This window comes from Seriola lalandi, unplaced genomic scaffold (assembly GCF_002814215.2).
Source record: "Seriola lalandi dorsalis isolate HSWRI2012SDOR001 ecotype SW California unplaced genomic scaffold, Sedor1 jcf7180002054760, whole genome shotgun sequence".
NCBI lineage: Eukaryota > Metazoa > Chordata > Actinopteri > Carangiformes > Carangidae > Seriola > Seriola lalandi.
Window position 1 is genome coordinate 689,685 of NW_019525313.1, and position 24,542 is coordinate 714,226.

The 24,542-nt window shown below is 41.5% G+C and overlaps 1 protein-coding gene across 1 annotated transcript; it reads left to right on the forward strand.

The window, feature by feature from the left end:
* The first annotated feature begins 214 nt into the window (after positions 1 to 214).
* On the forward strand, positions 215 to 12,209 carry ccn2b (cellular communication network factor 2b). The gene is made up of 5 exons (XM_023424912.2): positions 215 to 474; positions 3,394 to 3,610; positions 6,004 to 6,255; positions 6,936 to 7,192; positions 8,938 to 12,209. The coding sequence occupies exons 1-5, from the start codon at positions 421 to 423 to the stop codon at positions 9,241 to 9,243; spliced, it is 1,086 nt and encodes a 361-aa protein (XP_023280680.1). The 5' UTR covers positions 215 to 420; the 3' UTR covers positions 9,244 to 12,209.
* The last annotated feature ends 12,333 nt before the right edge of the window (positions 12,210 to 24,542 follow it).

Here is a 24,542-nt window from a genome sequence, read left to right on the forward strand (position 1 = left end):
ACTGTCCTCTGTTGAGCTGTGGTTTACGGCTTTAAATACTCAGTAACTGTCCGAGCCACCCTGATATTGACACACTGCAAATTGGATTGAAAATTAGGACTCTGAATGACCAGCCTTAGCTGCTGTTAGTTACCTCAAAGTTAACACCCCTGTCCGTTGGCATTTGTCCACCCACCACCCTATGAACTAATGATGTGTCACAGGAGGCTGTCTCTGTAAGAAGGCCATTTGATTTGGAATATTTTCACCTCTCAGAGCAGAGCGGCATGGCTCTTGTTTCCCCGGCTACACCCACTGGGCTGGTATTAAAGCCACTTTCTCCTCCCAGGCTTCATCACTCTGCTGCAGAGAGAGTAACACGAGCGAGCCTCCCGCCACAGGAACCGGTACTACTGAGCGGACTGCAGCCGGCACAGAAACATGTCTGTGGAAACTTCAGCCACGCTTTCTCTTCTCCTGCTTCTTATCTCATTGGTGAGTTTTCTTTTAACTACGTCTTGTCAAAATGAAAGCTCACATCAAGGGCTGAGGTGTTGTGCTGCTTCGTTAAATTAGGTTGAAATCATAAACCGTGAAGAACTGAACCTCAGATGATAAAGTTCAACTTTATTTCATTGGGTAGAAAATGTAGGAAGCTGCTGCTGGTTCTGGCACGACCACTTACTAGACTATTTTTGCTCTCTGTCCCGGTCATGTTTTCCTCTTCCTAACCTGCTCCCTGTCTGCTGGGCCGATGCTGAACAGAGGGAGGGAAACACAACATGGAAAGTGTTCGCTGGCTGTGTGATCACAGTCTGGTGTCGCCATCTTGTGGCGTTCTTTGCAGTCTTTCAATTGGACCGAAACAATAACAGCCTCACCCCATGTGACTCTATCTGCTATAACAGAGTATATGATGAATATATCAACATACTGACCACATAATACATGTGGTCAGTATGTTGATATTAAGACCTGAACCCCCCCAAAAGGGGTAAAAACAACCGCTCAGGTGGTTGAAATAGATATCTTTCTTACCTGTAATTTTAATATTACAATACATTTCCCATATTTGTGCCTGGAAAAATATGATTTCAGAAACGCCTAAAGTGGACTACTGTTAAAATATTTAGGTGAGAAAATATTCATGTGTCATATCTCAAAATGTGTCATGTTTAATAATACAATGTAAAACATTATTTAAAATAACAAATCAGCAATAAAACACATATTGCTGTTGACATACTGTACAGTGAACATACAAAACATTCAATGTACAATTTCAATGTACCTAAAAGCTGATGTGTGACCACTACTCAGGTTCAACATCTCCTGCTGAATAAAGTTTAAATGTTTTTAATGCGCTCTGCTCCAGGCGCAGTTCATTGGTACAGAACATCCCTGAACACACCGCTTTCTAAAACGACCCCTGCTTTCACTAGGTTCAAGTGAGGACAAGCCAGGTGTGTCGTGACACAGAAATACGTCTGAAGGCTCATAACCAATATCCTTACAGTGTGACAGACAAGAAAGAAAGGACATAATAAAGTTAAAATATCTCCATCGCCCCAGACCAAATATGCTTTTATATGCACAATTATAACATTGTATTTTATGTTTCAGATGTTTTTTATAATGTATAATTATATTAATATATTATTAAATTCTATCGAATATCGGCCCAAGCCTATTGCCAGTTAACATTCGTTAGTCGTTCTCTCATTTTACTGGTGAACCAGTGATTGGTTTGCACAATCTGACTGTTTCCACTGAACATTAAGTCAAATAAAATGAAGATACTCACAGAATTACACTGAAGAAGCCTCTGTGAAACAGGGCAGCTAATTTCTGTTGGTGCAGAATAAAGAGCGGACACCACATACTTGGCAAATATAGTCCACATGAACTTATTATAACTAACTCACCTTTGTCTGTTGCGATAGGAAGACTAACAGCTGACTGGTGCTGCAACCGCACTACTGTAACATATCACAAAATTCTTCCTTCTTCCCTAAAAAAAAAAAAATTAAAAACAAACAAAATGTCTAAAAGCGCTGTTTGAGAGACGAAACATTAATTACATTCGTTATATTACTTACTATATAACTACTACATTACTATTAAAGGTTCTGTAAGCGAGCATCACTGCCACTAGATGTCACACTACACATCAAGTGAAGAAGAAACACCAGCTGGAGCAGGTGGAGGGGTTCTCCTCTCAGTAAACCCAGCCTCGGACTGATCCGCTGGGACCGGCCGCACCAACGAAACTGACAGAGCCTGTAAAAACTTTACAATAAAAACATGGCCAGCCCACCTGTTATCTGCTCTCATCTCTTTTTAGACAATGGAGGAGATTGTTGAAAGTTACTTTCACCTGAATGCTGCATACTGCACTGAGCCATCTCACCTACTGGCCAACAGTTTAACTAGAGGGACTCACGTGCACAAACAAACGCATGCTACCAGACCGGCTACCAAAATACAGAGCAGAGGGACGCAGAGGGGGTGTGGCTTGTATTATTGTTTAAAATCTCATTTACAGAACCTTTAAGTAATTCTGATATAATCTGTCAGTCAAGCCTGAATTTACAGAATTTCATATGAGGAAACATATGAAGGAGAGAAAATGGACAGTCACACTGCTCCATTACTCATCCAATTATCAGAGAAAATGACTGAAGATTACAATCACCAATCAGAAGAGCTGCTGCGCTAATGAGGGGGTGTGATCTTCAGCTGTTAAATGTCTGCTGTGTACAGCTAATTGAACTTCATCTGCCTGCTGTTTGGACAAAGCTCTTTCACTGAAAACAGCTGCTGGTTTCTGCTGCATGAGACTGAAACTAAAACAGTAAAGTTTCATCTGCAAAACCAAAACAATGAGTTAAAGAGCCTAAAAAGCTTCACAGAGCTGAGAGCACCTGCAGCTGGTGATAACTCTGTGAGCGGCAACTTTCACATTACATGAAGTCAAGTGATGTGTTGATAATACAGAAGGAAATGAGTGGGGCAGCTGTGACGGTGGTCATGGTTAAAAACACTGAGAGCATAGCATGGCATCAGCTCTGACAGAGCATTGAATTCATATATGCTTCATGATTACTGGCTCATTCATCAGCTGGCAGCTAACAGCTGACCAGTAACGTCCAATCATTTTCATTCATGATTCCCATGGGAAAGTGGCCTCAGACTCCATTATCACTTTCTAACTCCAGTAGCGTTCATGTTGTTTCCCTCACTCTGTGCTGGAAGGGGTGGGACATATTTCCCTTCTCCATTCAGAAGTCTGCATTGCTTGATGCAGCCAATAAGAACCAAGGCAGAACAAAATGGCTCTGACTGACACAGAAAATTATATTGGAATAAAATAATCTTACAGTACACAATTCTGTCCTGGTGTGTTTGCTGCAGACAGTGGCCCAGGACTGCTCCCAGCCCTGCGCCTGCCCTGCAGACCCCCCCCTCTGCCCCGTGGGGACCAGCCTGGTCCTGGATGGCTGTGGCTGCTGTAAGGTGTGTGCCAGGCAGCTGGGGGAGCCCTGCTCCCTGCTGGAGCCCTGCGACCATCACAAGGAGCTCTACTGTGACTACGCTCTGCTGAGTGACACTGAGACTGGCATCTGCATGGGTAACATTCTTCATAAAACACACCTCCATCTTTATTTGCTCCCCCCCCCCATACTAATGAAACATATAACATTCAGAAGGTGGTTTCTTGTGATACTAACAGTGTGGAACGTCCTTATGTTCTGAAGTTGAAGAGGTGATCGAGCCACAGAAACTACATATGTTAGCTGCACCCAGTGAGCCTTCAGCCATGAGTGCAACTCCTCAGCCATTCTCACAAGGCGGCGATGTTCCTATACACTGTGTGTTCCCTGGCACACTCCTGCCCATACAGTCACAGCCCCTTTCAAACATACAGGCCTTTCTATCAGCTGCCTAAATACAACTAAGAAAGTTAGAAAGTTGAGTATTGTGTCATCCCATGGTTTAAATGAGGAATCTGACATAAACACAATTTTATGCTATGTATCCCTCCGTGGACACCTGGTTATGTTGGCAGAGAGATGGAAAAAAATGGCAGAGAAAATTAGGAAAGATATATAATATATAATAGATAATTGGCTCCTCCCCTCGAAAAAAGTAACCTAAAACAGATTTCCTGCAACCTCTTGGATTAAGTCAAGAAACAGCCCCTCCACAAATCTGGATTAGAAAGACTGAGGTGCTATACAAACCAAGAATGTGTCAACAACAGTTTATAACTGGTGGGTCAGGGCAGGAAGTGATTATAAGAAGAATGGCAGAAATTATATTTATAAAAACATCACATAGTCTAAAGGTTGCAGGCTAGTAGACCATCTTCAATAATAATTAAACCTGGTTCAACAATGTTGTTATTCTCAACACTCATAAGGTCGAGTCAAAGTCTAACAGCTGCATCAAAATGCAGTCACTTTTCCACCTGTCACCTGTTGCAGCTGTAATGTTCTACAGGAACAATCATAACTTCATTGAACCTACATTATCTCACTTCAATGACTATTTAAATGCACAACTCCAACTATTTGGATTTGTCATATTTTTCATACTGATTGAGACTCAGGTGCTTTCACACATATTTACTGAGAAGAGTCCAGAAGTGACTCTGAGACGTTGGCAGTTAAATGAAGATATTAACTGATGGTCCTGTCTGATAAATAACAATACAAACCAATTGATTTTCAAATTTGTAGTAGCAGTTTTAGTTCTATAACTGTATTTCTTCATGGAGGAGTGGCTCTGAGGCTTCTTCTTCTATGGCCAATATAATGTTAATCAAAACTGTAAAATTATGTTATATCACTAGATTTCAGTCCTGAGGTACAATCACATTCATGATTTTTGCAAAGGCATACTGACCTACAAAAAGGAGACACAGAGCGGAGCACAGCGACATTATCACAACTGGTTTTTCACTGTGTGTGAAAATGGATGTGTAGCATGATGTGTTGCATAGATTTATGGGTGTGCAAACAGCATGTGCAGAAACACAACTTGTCTGAACACCAGACGTCCCATGCCATCAGCTGGCTCCTGAGCTAATGTTGCATTAGCTAACGTTGACATGATTTAAAGTTTGGTTGTAGTCAGGACACTGTGATTGATAATCAAAGCGTGCTGTGTCAGTCGATCAGCCAGGGGTTGGACTGAACCAACTTAAAGGGTGGTCTGAAAATATGTGTTTTTTGTTTTACTTGTTTTGACAGTTGTCAAAACAATGATCATTGATATTAGCTTCTTCAATATGACCACCTGACTGCAGGGACTGCATGATGATGGGTCTATTTTCATGAAGACAAAGTGAGGTAGCATAACCACAACTTTCCCCTTAATGCATTTGCTCCACTGGCTCCATTGTCTCCCCCTGGTTCCAAACGATATGCATTTTCCTTGTTAAAATGCTTACCATAAACTTAATATATATATATATATCCGTATGCTACAATTCTTCTTTCTTTATAATATTTTTTATCAACATAGTGAATTATTTGGATGATGTGTGTTATTTTGTATCATGATATCACACAGTCTCCATTAAATTTTAAGACCTTGCAACATTCAGTGTGGAGACCACCTCTCCTCTTCCTTTGTACACTGCTTTTCTCCTGCCCCTGTAACTGGTTGGATAAGAGGTATCGTGCGTCATTATTTTTCTTTTTTCCACTTTTTTTTAAAGATGTTTCTGTCCTAGCACATTTTGAGATATGTTCTTTGCTCATTTTCCTTGCAGATGTTCAATTTTCTTTATTTGTTATGATTTAATGAGGTGCACATCACTAAGCAGCAAGGAAAGAGGTCTGAGTTTTTCAGTATGTGCAGGTTTTTAAAGACAAGCTATTTTTAAAGAAATTGAAAAATTACTATTAATTTCATAATTCACTTCTGCATCATATATAGTACTGTATACTCATACTATACAGCACTTTAGACTCATCAGATGGCTGTTAGTGACATTTGCATCTTCTCTGTTTGCAGCTCAGGAGGGTCAGACCTGCGACCTGGGGGGGGTGATCTACCGCAGTGGGGAGTCCTTCCAGCCGAGCTGTAAGCACCACTGTGTGTGTATGAATGGAGAGATCGGCTGCGTGCCGACGTGTGCCAGCGACGTCCGGCTGCCCTCCCCTGACTGCCCATACCCTCGCCGTATCCAGATCCCAGGGAAATGCTGTGAGGAGTGGGTGTGTGAGCAGACGCCTCGGGACCACCTCTATCAGTCATTGGTTGCCAGTCAGTGTCACCTCTGTCTCATCACCTGCTTTGAGTTTTTGATTCTTTGTTAACTAACTGAAGCTTGATTCACTGCCTGATGTAACGCTGATATTCTCCTTAAGTCTCACACGCAGATAGTGGCATTGTTCATTACAGGCAGAATATAAGCCTCGCACAGGACAGATATCAATCAGGATGGAAGGTGATACTAGCAATTGTTTGATAAATAGTTCCCTCCTTTGGAGTGGTGCACTCAATAAGTATTTAGTGCCCTCATTTTAGTAATTTAATATTAGATATAAACTGTGTCCCAATTCAGGAGCTGCATCCTTCGGAGGATTCAGTCTTGAAAGGCATGACCGTGATCTATGGAGGATTTCCTATTGATTCTCAGCTGCTGTGTTATTTGTAGTCGACCGCAGTCTCTTTATGAAAAATGATTCATCACTGGCATGCAATTAATCTTAGGATAGGGCTGCAAAGTATCCACCTGTTGGATCACTAAAGACCATGAATGTCAGAATCAAGTTGCATAGTAATTCATTCAACAGTTGAGACAGTTCTCATTTTGAGTTGAGTTTCTCATCAACTGATTGAAATGTCTGTAACTATTTTTTCTATAATTAAACACTTCATTCTGTCTCCAGTTAGTTTAATCACTTTCTCATACCTTTTCTTCCTCCGTCCTCTCCTGGCAGGAGCCTCTCAGATTCACCCGTTGCCCTCTTCAAGTCCAGTCTCAGTCTTCAGACAAGTGTCACCCCATGGCCCGGTCGAAGAGAGTCCCAGAGACAACTGTGTAGTCCAGACGACAGAGTGGAGTGAGTGCTCGGCCACCTGTGGCATGGCCGTCTCATCCCGTATCACCAATGATAACCAGCGCTGCCAGCTGGAGAGGCAGACCAGGATCTGCATGGTCCGACCCTGCGACAGCCAACAGGAAATAGAAATCAAGGTCAGTTTGTTTAGTTTCAACTAAAAGAAGCTTTTGAGGTAAGCAAAAATATTCCTCATCAGCTACTGCACAGATGTCAGTTCATTCATATTTTCATACATGTTCTGGATTTTTGGTGTTTATACTTGTGAAAGAACCAAAAAAAACCTTACACAGTCAATCACTTGGACTCACTTTACTTATGAGGTTTCAGTGCTGTGGTCCTCATAAGGTAAAATGTAAGAACTTTAAGTGAGTGTTAATTGTTAAAGGAGCTTGTAAGTTTTGCTATTGCTACATATCGATTGTTAGCATTAGCTAGCAGCCGTTTACTCACCAGTTTTGCTAAGAGCTTCACCAAACATTGTGTTTACAAGACAAAGAAGTTATAATATGCCCTCTGAGTGGTACTACTTCTTCAGGGCAGATTGGACGCTACAGTGACTAGGTACTGGAAAGTGACGAGACAGTCTACACAGGCAGAGCAAACAAGCCCTCCACGTTATAAGACAAAATACATAGAAAACAAAGATCTGATGCCCTGATCAGGACGACATCATTTGTTTGTGCCTTCAACAAATCACTGTTGATTTATGATGTGAAAATGTTAGGGCTAAGGTTTCGTTAGGGTTAAGCACAAACATCATGGTTTGGGTTAAGACAGCGACTGTTTCATGGTCACAATAAGGTTAGGGTATGATTGTCCAATGTTTGGTTGACCCACCACTCTACTCCTACCTCCTCCGCACACTCACTCTCCAATGATGTCGCTTCACTTCCTCCTTTGCTCCTGTCATAGTAACTGCAGCTGCTAGATGACTTAAAATCACTTAAAGCTTAGGTAGGTAGCCCTTGAAATGTTCGCATGAATTAGCCAAATTTTGAAACAATCCAACAGATAAAATCCCATCCCTTCCCTTTAGGCATCCCTCTATAAAGCCATCTCCCCAAAACACATGAACACGCACTGCTGGAGTCGACGAGTTCACTCTGTTATTCATGTACAACAATTCAGCAACAGTTCACTGCTGCCTCAGTGTTTAAACCATGATAAAGATACAAAGACATAGACAGTGTGTGGGCGGAGCTGCAGGTCTGAACAGAACGTAGTAGGCTGGAGAGGGGGCAGACATGAAGGATATGGGCTGATCACCACAACACAGACACATCTCTCTCTCGTCTCTCTGATGTTTTATTTCTTTCACATTGAATGGCTCATTGGGAAAAGTCCCAGTTCTCCCACTAATCACTACTCCAACATTGATCAGAAACAATAACTAGATCTCAGTTTTGTTTTTTATATAACTTCAGCGAAAGTCGAGACCTCTTCTGATGAATAATTCAAGAAGGTGCTCATTTCCTTCAGACTGTTAACAGGGTCACAGCTGAGAAATATCAGAGCATCATCTGCAAAGTAATGGATATTGACATTATGCCTATGATCTCCCAATGACACTATAAACCAAACCAAGCACTGGACTTTGAGTTGCTTCACAGCACAGACCAGAAACAGTTGGAGTTACCAATACAAGCTCCTATCTTTTAAGTATGAAATGAGCCAGATTGTCCAAATGGTCAGTTGGGAGGTTATGGACAATCAGAGCACAGGTATGGATTAAGCATCAGCAGCAAACAACAGGTTAATGCTAACTTTGGAATGGCAGTTTCTGTACTATATTATACTATACATCACTACAGCCACAGCTGATATGACTAATGACTCTATGCTGACATATAATTCACTGATTATCGTCTGTGTCCCACAGAGAGGGAAGAAATGCAACCGGACCCCAAAGGCCACGAGAGGGATGCGCTTCGAGTTGTCAGGCTGTTTGAGCACCAGGCTGTACAAACCAAAGTTCTGCGGCATCTGCACAGACAACCGCTGCTGCACGCCTCATGCCACGATCACAACCGAGGTGGAGTTCCATTGTCCTGAGGGAGACGTCTTCACAAAGAAGATGATGTTCATCAAGACCTGCTCCTGCCATCATGACTGTCCTCAAGATAACGACATCTTCCTGGCGTCCAACACTCGAAGGATGGTCGGGGACTATGATAGCAATATGTGACGGGAGGGTCGTGCGCACGCAATCAACCCCACCCTCTACCTTTACAACTACATACCTAACCTTCCGTGTAATCTAGCTTTAAAGTAAAGGGTCACTAATTCGTTTCTTCTTCTCAGAGACAACATTTTCTTGCTGAACTGCTGGTTTGTTGTGAGGAAGTTGAAAAGATGATCAGGCCAATAATGATCCATTGATAGGACTTGAAGACAGACCTTTAAAATGAACCCCAATGTAGCTTGTTTGTTGAGTTAGTAGATGCAGCTCTTTTGTCCCCACACCTCTTGACCAGTCTGCCAGTAATTTGCAATAGGGTGGACAGACACATTGACAAAGAAATGTATAGAAACATATCAGAGCTCACAGTTTGTTTTTTTCTCTGCATCAAAAGACAAACTCACCAGAGGGCGGCTGCTACTGATGCCACCTTGGTTTGGTGATGGTAAAGAAGTACAGACAGAAAAATGAAGACAAAGATAAATGTGTGTAACAAAAGCTCAAAGATCCACTTCCTAGATCATAACACCTCTGTTCAAAAATGGCCTTTGCCATCAGTTCACAGCTGGAGACCAAAAGGACATTTGCATCTGTCTCCAGAGACAAAGGTTACGTCTCCAAATATGTAAAGTACACCCAACTGTACTGAGGTCACATGATAACAACGTAGCCAGCTCCAACCACTGAAGAGGCTCATGTGAACAACCACTCCAGCATGAACAACCATCAACCCTCTGATACAACCTATAGTGGTGTCTCCTGAAATAGCGCCCTCTGGGTGACCAGACCTTGCTTGTTACAATCATAAACATGGGGACTATACTGACAGTGGCGTACCTTTGTCGCCATGGTTAGTATAATAATAGTCGTGGCTTGGTTAGGTTTAGGAAAAGATCACGATTTGGCTTAAAATAAGTATTTCCTCAACATTAGACAATCTTTGTTGTCACAGTTACAATAATAACAATGTGGTTGAATGGTCATAGATAATAGAAACAACATAAACTGCTACTTTCAACATGGGAATCAAACACCACCCTCTTTGTCTCTCTTTATGCTACATCACCGCACTTTTCCCTTTGCTCCTGTCATAATTATTGCGACCACTAGATGTCGCCTAGCAACAAAACTTAACTATGGGTCATAATAACTTGCTGCACAGATGACCTGTGGGCTCATTTCTTACAGGACAGTCTCCATAAGAAGTAGTTAAAACCTCTGAACAGCTAGTGAGTGAAACTTTGAGCTTATATTATTTTGTTACATGTACTGTTTCCAAAGATCCAAGATCAATATGTCTGACTAGCATACAGTGCAGCCATGTTGTGTGGTATTCTGTTGCGTAGGGTTCAGCACATTTAATAAGTGACATGGCTGCTGTTATAGATGCACAAACTAAACAAAGGCAAAGAGCCTGATTTTCTTTTTGAGACAGCGGCTTTTAAAGCTTTACATTTTCATCACGACCAAAGGTTTTTGCTATCTTCAATTGACAAGTGACAGAGGTGTAAGAAAGTAGCTGTACCTTAACAATGCTGACAATATGACATTTATCTTGAGACAATGAAAAAAATATGACTGTCTCTAGAGATGAATGAGAATGGCTCAGCAGCACCGCCTGTGATCTTGGAGATAACAGTGAAACCTGAAATGTAACAGTGGCACAAGTAGAAAAGAATCAAAAACTTACTGAATAATGTCATTAAAGTTTGCTAACATTAGCTAACATTAACTCCCATAAACCACTTCTCATACAGGTACAAATGTGAGATGAAGATGAAGTTTCTGCTTTATGTGGCTGCTCTTTAAGTTGTGAGCTTGATAAGCAAACATGGCCGCTCCAAAACCTGCAGTTCCTCTTATGACCACTAGAGTCTGGCTCCAACAGTGAGTCAATCCCCATAGACTCCCATGTTAAAATGTCCAACTTTTACAGCAGAAATAAACATGTTTACAGCCTGTTACAAAAACTGTTTTGGTCTCTAGAGCTAATTTCCTCCTTTATGACCCCTGTTTATATAACTCACCTGTTTACATTTTGTTAAGACTTGTTATGTAGAATTGAGGGTGTGGCCTCTTTGAGTGACAGGTGGGTGAGCATATGCTTGTCAAAAACTGACATCCACCAAAGTCTGAGCTCCACACACACCCCACTTCTTTGTCCATTTTTGGATTAGCTGGAAGTTATAGGCAGAGTCAGGCACTGCCACGATGGTGATGGTGGAGCAGCTCACTCTGAGCTTCAAAACCACTCTTCAGAAACCTGTGGGTGATGTCACAGTGGCTACATCCATCTTTATTTACAGTCTGTGGGCCAGCTATATTAAAATGTCCCTATGACAGTACACGTTCAGGCAATGAACCAGTGAATGACAATCAGGAAATTGAATGAACGAAATACCTCCTGAAATGTACAGAACATGACAGACGGGGGGTATTAGCTCCCTGACAACCACAGTAATGCTACTGGAGAAACTGAGATACATGTGGGAAACATATTGACATGAAATATTAGAATGACATATTTCTGAAAGTATTGAATGCAGGAACCCTAAGTATGTGTATTTTAAAATGATATCATGTATTTAGTCTTTCTTCAGTCTGTTAGCCTGACATCCAACTGCTGATTAGTCCTCTTTAGTGTTTCCACTTTCCATTCTGACGCTTTGGTCTAAAGGCCAGTAGAAGAAAGACAAATGTGTTGCTGTTATTTCTATTATTTACTGTATATTTAAAAAGAAAAGAAGGACGGACCAATTTAACATTTGGCAAATACAGCTTGTGTAAATACTGTAAGACTGTGTACAGTTTTATACTATAATTTATGCAACTTGTTTAACACAGTGTTAAGAGTTCTGTAACTGTAACCATGATGCTTTGTGTTTTCACTGTAACCACATGACAAAGATACAAGTGACTAATTGTCTGTTGCACTTTTGCTTTTTTCAATAAACAAAGTATATTTTTATAGATTGGCTGTGTGTTCGGCTCGTTCTAAGACAGCTGCTGTTCATTTTACATGAAACAGAGCAGCAGTGGCTCTAAGAGCAGCTGTGAATGAGACCAGAGACCAGGCTCCACCCACACACAGGAGGAGAAGGTCATTCAGCTATTCAGATTTTATTTTGATTAATATCACAATATCCACATGCAGTTAATGCACTATTACATAATCTGGCCCTGTGTCAAAATGCAGTCTTAATGCCCTTAATTATTTTAGTTAAATGAAGCTGTGTTTGAAGTGTAATTACACCCAGCAAGGTATTTTTTAAGCAGTGAATGACTATTTATATTAGTCATTGTGTCAACAGTTGAGCACATAATATGCTGAAAGCGTTAAAGAAATTGAAGTGCAATACTAAATACAACATTACTGAGGTTCTTGGCCGAAATATTAAGGAATGTCAGCTCAGTCTTCACTTCGTCCTGACTGGCCAGGAAGTGATCAAACTGATTACACACGACATTTGATGTGTGACACACCAAAAGCTTGTAAATACATTTTGTTATAAGGTCCCAAGGTACGACGGTGCGTTCGGGCCACATTGAGGAAAAAAAAAAACAAATCTGAAATTTTGAAAAAAAAGTCATATTATTATGAGAATGAAGTTGTAATTTCAGGTTAGGTGTTGTTTTAGAGGGAGCATCCTGTGAAGTTATACTTTAGTTAGGGTTTCACAAATAAGGAGATACTTCATCTTTTGTGCCATTATCACTATCATCATCATCATCATCATCATCATCATCATCATCATCATCACCAGGACATTGAATAGATCGTGAAGAAACTGAGTCTATTCTATTGTTAGATACACAAACAGCAGCTGTCAGAAGCAGCTCAGGCTGACTCTAACTATCCATTCACCTGTTTGATTGGTTAAAGTAATATTCCTAAAAATAATGACGACGATGGTGGACAGCTGGGAAAATTTAGCGAGCTGAAGGGCCGCGATAGATCAAGGAGGGAGCAGCATCTATCAGGCATGTTTGTACACCGTTATGGCTTTCAGAGCGACTAAATCCCATCTGCAGTCAATGTTGCAACGTCCCACTGTTGTCAGATGCTAATAGATGAGGTTACATCACTGCTTTTAGTAGTTGGCTTAATAATATGTTCAATAACTTACTTCAGTTTCTTTGTGGTGAGCCTTTAAGTGTCTCTTCAGGTTTGTGATATCTTACCATTTGTTTTATGGCCACATTGCATTTGTTCTTTTTCTCAGCCTTGTTGTAATGAACATGGGCCCAAATATCAGCTTTTTTATTTTTTTAAACTACATTTTAATTTTATCTTTGTCTCGTCATCGTCTCGTCATCATCGCGTCATCACCGTTGTCGTCTCGTCTTAGTCATGGGAAGGAAATTTTGTTGATGATCATATTTCGTCATATAGTTTTCTTTAATGAAATGAACACCACCACAAACGTCATTTCGGATTTTCACTTCCTGCCCTTGTGTTTCCCACCTCTGTGTCTCCTGGTGTATTTAGTCTCTGTGCTCTTTTCCGTCTCTGTGCCACATCGTTTTTGTCTTCTCTGACGAGCATTCCTGCCTTTCTTACTGTTAGTTTTCCTGTGTGACTGCTTCTCTTTCACCTCACTTCTAGTCTGCTCCTGACTGAATGTGTGAACTATTGTTCCTAGTAAAGACCTTGAATTTCTTAGAGCCCTGTTTTTGTCTCTACATTTGAGTCCTTGCCTTGTGATTACCAGCTGTTACATTAACAGCTCTGTAGTAAGATAATGTGCAAACTGACTGCCACTTGTTTATAATGTAACGTACAGTTTCACGGCCTGAAACTGGCCCCTATACAGCACAGTTGTAAATGGTAAATGGACGCTTTTCTAGTCTCATCAACCACTCAAAGCGCTTTACAATACTTGCTACATTCACCCATTCACTCACACTCATCCATACAGCACCCTCATACACTGATGGAGCAGCCATCAGGGGCAATTTGGGGTTCAGTATCTTGCCCTGGGACACTTTGACACAAGGACTATGGGGGCTGGGGATCAAACCACCGACCTTCTTAACCACTCCACCTCCTGAGCCACAATCAGATGCTCCTTCCACATCTGGACCAGTTCTGCCACACACAGGACCCAGGCATGTTGGGCCAGAAGTGAAGCCTGAATCCTTTTATTTAAGTGTTTAATTTTTAATGAATTTGAAAAAAAAATGTTTTCACTTTGTCATTATTACATCATTACAAATGTTTGTGTGTGTGTGTGTGTGTGTGTGTATGTGTGCGTGTGTGTGTTAGTATCCAGTGGGGTCCAAAAATCTGACACCTCTCGCTCTTGTGATCCGGCTGAGAGCTCACCATCATTTCCCCGCCACATGCATGACTATATATCTTTCTATTATATTCTTTCAGTATCTTTATATAAGACTGTATTATTTGCAGGCATGTGAAGCCTGCGTCCATGTTTCCGGTCTAACGGTGGCAGCTTGACGCAGCATTTCCCGAGACCGAGGCTGCCACTCCTTCGCGGCTCCGCGGTGCCTGGCAGCCAGCTGTCCACGGTGATGGGCTGCAGGTGATGCTGGCGCGGCTTCAGCCGAAATCCAACCGGTGGAGGCGGATGGAAAAGACCGACATCTGTCAGCAGAGGAGCGGTGCAGAGCCGCTGTCAAGCTCTCAGGTGCTGTAACTGTTTACCCAACTACACACGACGTGGTGCTGTTTGATGTTCTGCTATGTCTCACTGTAAATATGCAACTGCTGCAGTAGTTGGAAGGCAGCCTATTGAATATCTGTGGGGAGGCAGCAGGAATATTCTAGATCCTTTAGGTGTTAATATGGCTAATGTTGCTGTTTTTTCTATTTTGTCAGAATAGTGTGTTTATAACAAATGCATGACAGTAAAAGCATACACATGTAGTAAATGCATATTTCATTAATCTGCCATAGCTGCATGGAGTAACTGATATGGGAGGATGTGATCCTGAAAACTTGGACAAATTCAATTGAAAAATCATCAGACTTTTAAATTATAACACAGTGTGAAATTCTCACATTTATGAATCATTCATTTGCTCCGGTATTCTCAGTCTACACTTATTCACCAAGCAGCATCGCGTTAGTAAAACAGAATGATTCAAAAATAAATGGCCTCGGTTTTAAGAGCTGCAGCTGGTTGAACAGATAAGACGATCGTAAACAGTCATTTCTGTGATGAAATGAGACTCTGTAGATATGAGGTGTATGTGGAGCAGCAGATGACAAATGCCTGAACTGTCACCCACACAGCTCTGCCAGGCCCGGCTGACAGAGCTCCATCCTCTGTGTCCATCCTCGGCACAGAGACACGGCCCAGAGTTTGTGCCAGTGTGAGCAGACGTCAGAGCTGGAATCCTGTGGATCAGACTCAGCAGAAATATATTTAGTGTTGGTGATTATGATGAAAGCCTGCTGCTGATGATTCCATTTTGAGGCTGCTCTTTGCAAGCAGATGACGGAGTGCCAGGTGCTTTACTGCCATAAAGTAAACAGTGATGTGGATGAGCTGTGACACAGTTCGGAGGTTTCTCCTCTATGGACATGGGTCCTTTCACAACCCACAGGCCGGACTGAGCCTGATCCTCCTCCCAAAATGAGAAGGTGTAGCCTCCCACAGAGCAAAAGTAATGTTGCACTGAGGCGGTCCGTGTCTGCTTGTTATGTAGAAAATCATTTTTAAAACAAGTAATTTAAACCTAAAACAGTTCACTACTGTAATTTAATGTTAATTAAACAGGAAGTGATGCATCAATACAGTGCTGCAAGGATGATGTATTTTTGTAGTGCAATCCTGAAGTCAGTGTCACACTGGTTCCCTCCACAAAAAGCCAATGGGATTTTTCCATTGTCTTTTGGATTATTAGAGAAAATGAACAACAGTTTCTGATCCTGACAGGTTTAGTTCAGCAGGATCATCTTCACTAATGAACATCACTTCATGATGTTTGAAGCCTAAATACATTCAGCAAAAGTAAAAAGGTAATGCTAGGCTATAAACCAACGACACCACGGTCACATGACTTCAACGTCACCACCATTAAACTTCAGCTTGTAGTTTGATTTAGCTCAGACCTCTTCTACAGAGTTAGTGACAGTTTGTATAAACACAACGAGGCTGTGAAGGTGGACTGGTGAGTTGATCAGCTTTCAAGTTCAATGTGATGACGTTTAACATCCCTGACAACCTCTGTAGTCTCATTTAGACACTTGTTAGCAACCAGCCTTTTTTATCAGATGTAAAAGCTTCAAGAAATCAGGACTGGAGTATTTACTGATGCATTTTACATTTTTAGAATAAAACGTGAAAATGTTTGTGTTTTAACCACAGACCTTATTTCAGCCATCTAACCAAAAACACATTCAACAAACCAGAGACTTCAGGACCAGGGAACAGGAATAGTTAAAATACAACTATTATCCATGTTTTAGGACTCATTCCTGTAGAACTCTCTTGGGGGCTATTGTCAGCAGGACTGTTTAATCCAAATTTGGTTCTCTGGTGAGTATTTGTGTGGGATTAAGTCAAAATTAACTGCAGTGTGTGTTTTCATGGCAAATGAAGGAACATATCACCAGTGTGGCTCATTATATGTTTTTAATATAATCTTTAATATAATTTATCTGATTTCAGTCTAGTATCAGCTGGTTTCAGTGTAGTGTCAGCTGGTTTCAGTCTAGTATCAGCTGGTTTTAGTCTAGTATCAGCTTGTTTCAGCCAAGTGTCAGCTGGTTTCAGTCTAGTATGAGCTGGTTTCAGTCTAGTATCAGCTGGTTCCAGCTTAGTATCAGCTGGTTTCAGTCTAGTATCAGCTGGTTTCAGCCTAGTGTCGACTGGTTTTAGTCTAGTATCAGCTGATTCCAGTGTAGCATCAGCTGGTTCCAGTCTAGAATGAGCTGGTTTCAGTTTAGTATCAGCTGGTTTCAATTTAGTATCACCTGGTTTCAACCTAGTGTCAGCTGGTTTCAGTCTAGTATCAGCTGGTTTCAGCCAAGTATCAGCTGGATTTAGTCTAGCATGAGCTTCTTTCAGTCTAGTATCAGCTGGTTTCAGTCTAGTGTCAGCTGGCTTTAGTCCAGCATGAGCTGGTTTCAGTTTAGTATCAGCTGGTTCTAGTCTAGCATCAGCTGTTTCCAGTGTAGCATCAGCTGGTCACAGTCTAATATCAGCTGGTCACAGTCTAGTATCAGCTGGTTTCAGCCTAGTGTCAGCTGGTTTCAGTCTAGTATCAGCTGGTTTTAGTCTAGTATCAGCTAGTTTTAGTCTAACATCAGCTGATTTCAGTCTAGCTTCCACTGGTTTCAACCTAGCATCAGCTTATTCCAGTCTAGCATCAGTTGGTTACAGTCTAGTATTAGCTGGTTTCAGCTTAGTATCAGCTATGTTTCAGCTGGTTTCAGTCTAGAATCATCTGGTTTCAGCTTAGTATCAGCTGGTTTTAGTCCAGCATCAGATGATTTCAGTTTAGTATCAGCTGGACAAACTGCTGCGCTGCCTTGTAAAATTTGTTGCTTTTTTAAAAAAGAAATTCTCTAGACAACTTCTCTAAGTTATCAACACTGCTGCTGTAAACGCGCCCTAATAGAAACAGACTGCAACAGTTCATTTTGAAATAGCAGCCGCCAATAAGGACACTCCATCACCTGGTGGGCTGACCAATGGTTTAACTCAATCACTCAGTCAGTCAGTCAGTCACAGACATTTGCTGGCCCCGCTGTTGCGGTGCAGCCAAATCCAGAGCTATGACAGAGGAATAAGATAGAGTGGCTTTAGAAAGTATTCAGACCACTAATCTGCTCTCAATAGTCAATAATGATGAAGTGAAAACATGTTTTTAGATATCTTTGCAAGTTAAAAATCAAAAACTTAATTATTCAGACCCTTTGCTGTGTCTCCAAACTGTAGTCAGCTGCTTCCTGTTTGTTTTAATTATACTTGAGATGTGTCTAAAATATGAGTCCAATTGTGGTCAACTAACATGATTGGACAAAGACAGACCTGTGTACATAAATCAGAGAACTGTCTGTAAGACCTCTATGATAAAAATGAGGTTCGACGTCGATCAGAGCAAAAACCCTTTCTAAAGCTGTGAGTGTTCCCAGGAGAACAGTGGCCTCAATAACTGTGAAATGGAAGAAAGTCTGGAACCAGGCCTCTTCCTGGAATTGGCTAGCGTCATGCCATGGGGGTGTTTCTCAGCAGCCGGGACAGGGAGGCTGGTCAAATACAGCGCAGAAGAAAACCTGCTCCAGAGTGAGTCTGGGTTGATGATGGACAATGACAAGACAACACTGACAAGTCCGACTGTTCTTGAGTGGCCCAGCTGTAAGTCCAGACTTCCACAGGAAAGGGGAGAGGTCTGAACATTAGCCTTTGGAAACAAACAGTCATTGTTAGGAGGATCAACTCATTACTGGTCTGGCCGCACCTGGGATTTGATGACAATAAAAAGAAAACAGGATATTCCCAGACTTATCCTTTAAATGGCAGAGGGAGAGCCTAAAGCTGAGCTCAGTGTACTGAATGCTTTGCAGTTCTGAGCGGTGACTGAGTGGTACATGACAGTGTCAGCTCAGCTGTGTTATATAGTGTGTTAACACTGGATGTGGTTCCATGGAGCTCATGCCCACCTCCTTTATCCACTGTGCTATTTTTACGCACTGGTTCTATTTTTACTAGACCAGCTTGAGTCTCTGACGCCTGAAACACACTTGTGATATTTTTTACCATGACAGTTGTATTTACACATATACAACAGAACTGTGCCATGTGTGTGGAAGGAGGAAGAGATGGAGGAGAGAGACAGGAGCAGGGGGACGTCTTTTATTACTCATAATACAGTATTTAGCCTGACTGACACATCAGTGGCGCGATGCTATCAGTCAGTTCAAGCTAATTTCAGATAAACTGCTGTTGGCATTTATAACAGCTGATAAGTAACAAGAAAATAAAGCAATGGAAAGAATAGGTGCTTGAGTTATTTTCTAACCAGTGTCACTATTGCATTGTGTGTCCACCAGGGAGCACTGCAACTGCAACTGCAACTCCACCTCCACTGTTGGCAACACACTAATCCCTGAATGCACTATAAAGCACATTCTTGTAGTTTATTGTTGCTAAATTAGTTAGCCACAAACCTAGCTAATGCTATGGCTTGTCAGTGGAGGACAGCTAATGAGCCGATAATGTATAGCTTTATAGTCATTCTGCCTAAATGTCAATCAATCAATGTATACATGTGCTTTGTGCAGGAAGCCGCTTGGTTTTTGTCCTGACACAAAACATGGTTGCCATCCTGCAAACATGATGCTGGACACTACAACAACCATGGCATGTTCACATCTCTAGCTCACTGCAGATGATCAGGCCAAACACGGAAAATCATTCTTTTTCCGATCCACATTACAGGTCTGCCTTATTGAATCATCAAAATCTTCAGCTTTCAGTGTCAGCCATTGTTTCAGCATGGAAAAACACAACTGTACTGAGGCACTGTAGACATTTGGTGCACACATAGAATAAATTGTATTAAACATCATCTAATGGCATCACCTGCTCAAAACTGTGTAAAGATACCTGAAATATTGGTCTCTAATTTTCCAGCTGACACAGGATGTCAATGTAACATCAGAAACAACTTGAATGCCAGACAAATGTAAAATTTTGGTTGCAATAGAAAATTGGTGTCAAATCCCAATGTTGGCTGATAGATATTGTGACATTTAGCATACGTTGGATTTTGTTCACAACTAGAACATCTGTATTTTATACATTAAGATGGCATTGGCATGGAGGAAGTTGGATTTTGGTTACTTAGCTACACAACTTAAAACCAAAAACATCAATGTCAGCTGTCATCACTATTTTTATGTCGCTTCGACGTCGGCATTAGACCTTGTTCTGACATTGAATTTGGTCACCAACGTCACAACCTACATTCTAACCTACTATGTTGGTGGCAGCTGTCTGCTGGGTTACTACAGGAGCAAAGTCAGCGGGAGGATAAACAATTTTTAAGCAGGTTACCTCAGGCTGATGGTCTACTGTGGTGCGTTTGTTTCTGTTTGGTCATTTCCTGGCTGCAAACCAATGTGTTGGCACACAAGTGGGAAGAGAGAGGGAGATCGGACGCTGTGGTTGTGCAACGCAAATCTGTTGTTCATTTTGACACAAGAAAAAAAAGATGCTCAGACGACAGCACACAGAACTGTCCAACAACACAACACACCTTTCATTTCATTCAAGTGGGGCCTCTTTCAGTTTGCTACACACATTTTATGGAGGTCAACCATGAAGACTAATAACAAAGTAGGGATGAATGAGTGTGTCATAACTGATACTGTGCTAATCTTTTGATTTCTTTGTCTCTGGTTTCATTTTTCACACTGCTGGACCCACAACTACTGAAATCTTCTGAACCTGGTCCTGTGATGTTACGGTGAGTAACAGTAAGATTACATGTTACTGTTCTGAGTGTGTGTGAGAGAGAAATGTGAAGCCTGAGTGAATTTACAGACATCTTGCTTGAATTGTACACAAGTCAACATGTATGTGGAGCAAAACTTTATATCACCATGCAGTGACTGAGATAACTGTGTTAAGTCTGTTCCTCTGTCTCCGCTTTAATTCAAGAAAAGCTGACTCAGCGTCAGTGGAGTGAACTTACTGCTGAGGTGTAAATTGGGAAGCCGACGTGATGCTGTTGTTGAAGAGCACATGGTGACAGAGAGGTTCCAGAGGCATGGTGATGCTGAATCATGTTTTCACAGTTAAAACTCCCTATTTTCCTGTGTTTTATTTGAAGTGTTGATCCATCAGAAGATCAAGAAGTCAGTGTAGTTTAACATCTCCTCTCTCAGGCTTCTCTCTGGAGCTCTAGTAAGAACAGGTAAGTGAGCCAATCAGAAGAGAGGAGGCTCTGAGCCTCTCTTCTGATTGGCTGACGGTTTTCTGAGTGATCCCATAATATTATAGCAGATTTCATTTAAACAGAGAAACCAAATCCTGCAAGGTTGGATGGTGGGTCTAGGTGGGTGGGGCTTGGGGGCGTGGCTGCAGGGTGGTGACTGCTTTGTTTTGACATCACAAAGTACCAAAAGTCCTGATAGCAGGTTTTAAGGCTCAGTTTCCGATTACAGGCTGTGTGCATTTCTCTGTGGACTGAGCGCTTTGATACTTTCACAGTATTAATATAGAAGCTAGACCAAGCATCAACCTCCGAGGCTGAAAAATGAAGCCAATAGTGAAAAACCAAAACCTGCAGTTCATCTAATTACCACTAGACTCTGGCTCCAACAGTGAGTCAGTCCCCATAGACTCCCATGTTAAAATGTCCAACTTTACAGCAGAAATAAACATGTTTACAGCCTGGTACAAAGGCAGTTTTGGTCTCTATAGCTAATTTCCTCCATCATGATAACTGTTTATAGAACTCACCTGTTAACATTTTATTAAGGCTTAAAGTTCTGCATAATTGAAGTGGGTGAGCATATGCTTGCTACAAACCATCATGCACCAAAGTCTCAGCTCCACACGCCTCACCTCTTTGTCCAGCTAGCTGGGAGCTGGGAGTTAGGGGCGGAGTCAGACACTGCCAAGGCGGCGACGGTGAGGCAGCTCACTCTGAGCTTCAAAACTGCTCTTCAGAAACCTGTGGGTGACTTCATAGAGGTTACGGCCATCTTTATTTACAGTCTATGACCTAGACCTGCTTTATAATCAATAAACACATGGACTTGGACTTTAACTGTCACCACGCTACTTTTTCCTTTTGATCATAAAATCAGACTTGATCCGGGCAGAAGCACATTAGGGAGTTTATCTTGTTGACAGTGTTCAGGTTGCACTGTACTTTGTGGTGATTTATTGGTGTGTGTTACAGTGCAGTGGAAAGGTATTTATTTCAGGGCTGTTGTGTGCAGTACTCAGAGAGGAGCAGTCACCACCCAGGCTGTAAGTGCTGCAGCCGTTGCATCAAGAGTAGTTTTTCAAGCTGCACTGATCTCCTCTGGTTGGAGGTTGGATGTCTCTTCTCAGAAGTGTGCTCTGGTGCATCATAAGCACTTTACCAACGATGCCTTGTTGTACTGGGCACAGCAGCCCAGGCGCAAGGCCTCACTTGTGTCTTCGTCTAACTGATACTGGAGGTTCTGCTTTACCATTGTACCTGCTCACTACACCAGACTGTGATGGGAAGTAAATAAACAGCACATTTACTCAAGCACTGACTTAAATGCAATGTTAAGGTAACTGCACATGTTTTTCATTGTATGTCACTTGTCTTTTACTCCATTCCATCTCAAATATTCTACTTTGGCAATTAAGATTTAAAAAAACCACAATCATTCAACTTTTTAATAAACAACCAGCTGTATCTAAATTCAAACTGGTTCCCTCTCCACTAGCTGCTTACAGGCATGTGTAATCGTATCGTATGTATTGTATAATGATATGACTCAGCTTTACAGTTGTGAGAGCCTTTGTTATTCAGTCTCCAGTGCTCCAGTGTCTATACTTAGTGTAGTGATGCTCCTCCACTGTCCAGCAGAGTGCAGCAGAGAGCAGCGTGGCAGAAATGAACGAACAGGTGGTCTCTGACTCAGGATGGATTATCATCATCGAATGTCTGTGTCCTGGAGGAGAGGAGACTCGAGTATTTACTCACATCCAGCCTTCAGGCAGATGTTGAATCACACACAGTCATGACGGTCGCTGTACATGTCAGCCCACTGAGAGAGGATGATGTCTTTCTGCAGACATCCAAGATCTGATCACATTCACTACATCAGCTTTAGGAGTGTTAAAAAAGTCTGAGAATAATGTAAAAATAAACAACATTATAAATGTTTCTAAATGACCTATAACTATGTCATAGGTAGTGCAGTGATGACAATACATCACAGCAATCTATAATCAAATGCATAAAAAGTAAAAGTAGTAAAACAAAATACATAAAAGATAAAAAAATATATAATATAATATGATATAATATAATATAAAATAATGTAATAATATACTATAATATACTAAACTATACTATAATATAATATAATATAATATGTGCAGGTTACATGAATGGATTCAGGCTGTAAGTGGCTGCAGGAGCAAAAGAGAGTGTAGAGCACCATGTCTTTGTTTTGAGTGTCCTGTAGTGATGGTCTGATGAATGGGCAATCATGGCAGACGTGAGTTTCACTGTATGTTCAGATTGGAAGTGGCGAGAACATCAAAGTGACATTTTCTCTGTGAGCCAGCGTCTCTTGGTGGCGAGCAGTGGCGTGTCCGTTGGTGATGTGGGCTTCAGAAAAAGTTGAAGTCCAGGAAACTTTATGGTAATGACCTACGACGTGGTTCGGCAGCTAGCAATCAGAATGTAGAAGTGTTCCACTGTTTGTTTACAGGGACTAAAATAAAAAAAGAAATGCATGGACAAAGGTGTCTGACAGTGTAGGTGTTCCAGGTGAGCAGGTGAAGTGAAGCCTATCATGTATTTTGTGAAAACGGGAGGGATTTTCATGCTAACTAGCGCCTTTGCATGCGAAATAGTTTTGCTTGACAACTTGGTGTGGATCAGTTGGTACGATAATGTCGCCAGGACATATTATGGCCACTTTTAGTGTTCATCATTTCATTCTTGGTGTCGACTAAAACAGATTTACATGCTTTAATATTCTGAAAAGACATTATTTTCCTTCTTCTGTACATCTTATACTGTACTCTACTTTGGGTAATTCCCTTAGGCAAAGACAAAGGCACTTTAAGGCCCCATTCCCCCTCTGAAGGAGGAAGATTGTCAGCAACTACCATGGCAATGTCACATTCCGCATGTCTTGTATAAAGAAACAGTTATGGCGGCTTCTGTTCTGCCTTATCGCTTTGAGCAAGAGTCTGATCCTGAACCAGAAGGTGACAGACCCAATCCACCTTCACAAGCCGGACTGGAGCAGAAAAACAAGCGTACCCTCTGTCCTGCAGCAGGAAGGAGGGAGAAATATGAAAAGCTCATCTGAAGTCCAGTCTGCTGGACTTCAGATGACAGTATTCATAACTTTGAATACTTTTGTGAGAAACCCTTTTGATTTTTTATGTGTGGACACTTCCGGACTAAAGTAATATAAAGAATGGAGGAACAGACAGACGGTCAACAGGTAGAGTCTCCACGGCTTCACATCCTGCTCGTTTACATGCCGGTAAATCTGAATTAATTAAACATTTGTGCGCATAGTTAATGAAAAATGAGCTCAGCGGTTAAATTATGGATAATTTAACAAAATACAACAAAATATAAAATGTCAATATTGA

Excerpts from the sequence above, each read along its gene's own strand:
- ccn2b (XM_023424912.2), top strand. The coding sequence starts at position 421 with ATGTCTGTGGAAACTTCAGCCACGCTTTCTCTTCTCCTGCTTCTTATC. Across the intron at positions 6,256-6,935 it reads CTATCAGTCATTGGTTGCCA|GAGCCTCTCAGATTCACCCG; the intron begins GTCAGTGTCACC and ends CTCTCCTGGCAG. Across the intron at positions 7,193-8,937 it reads AACAGGAAATAGAAATCAAG|AGAGGGAAGAAATGCAACCG; the intron begins GTCAGTTTGTTT and ends TGTGTCCCACAG.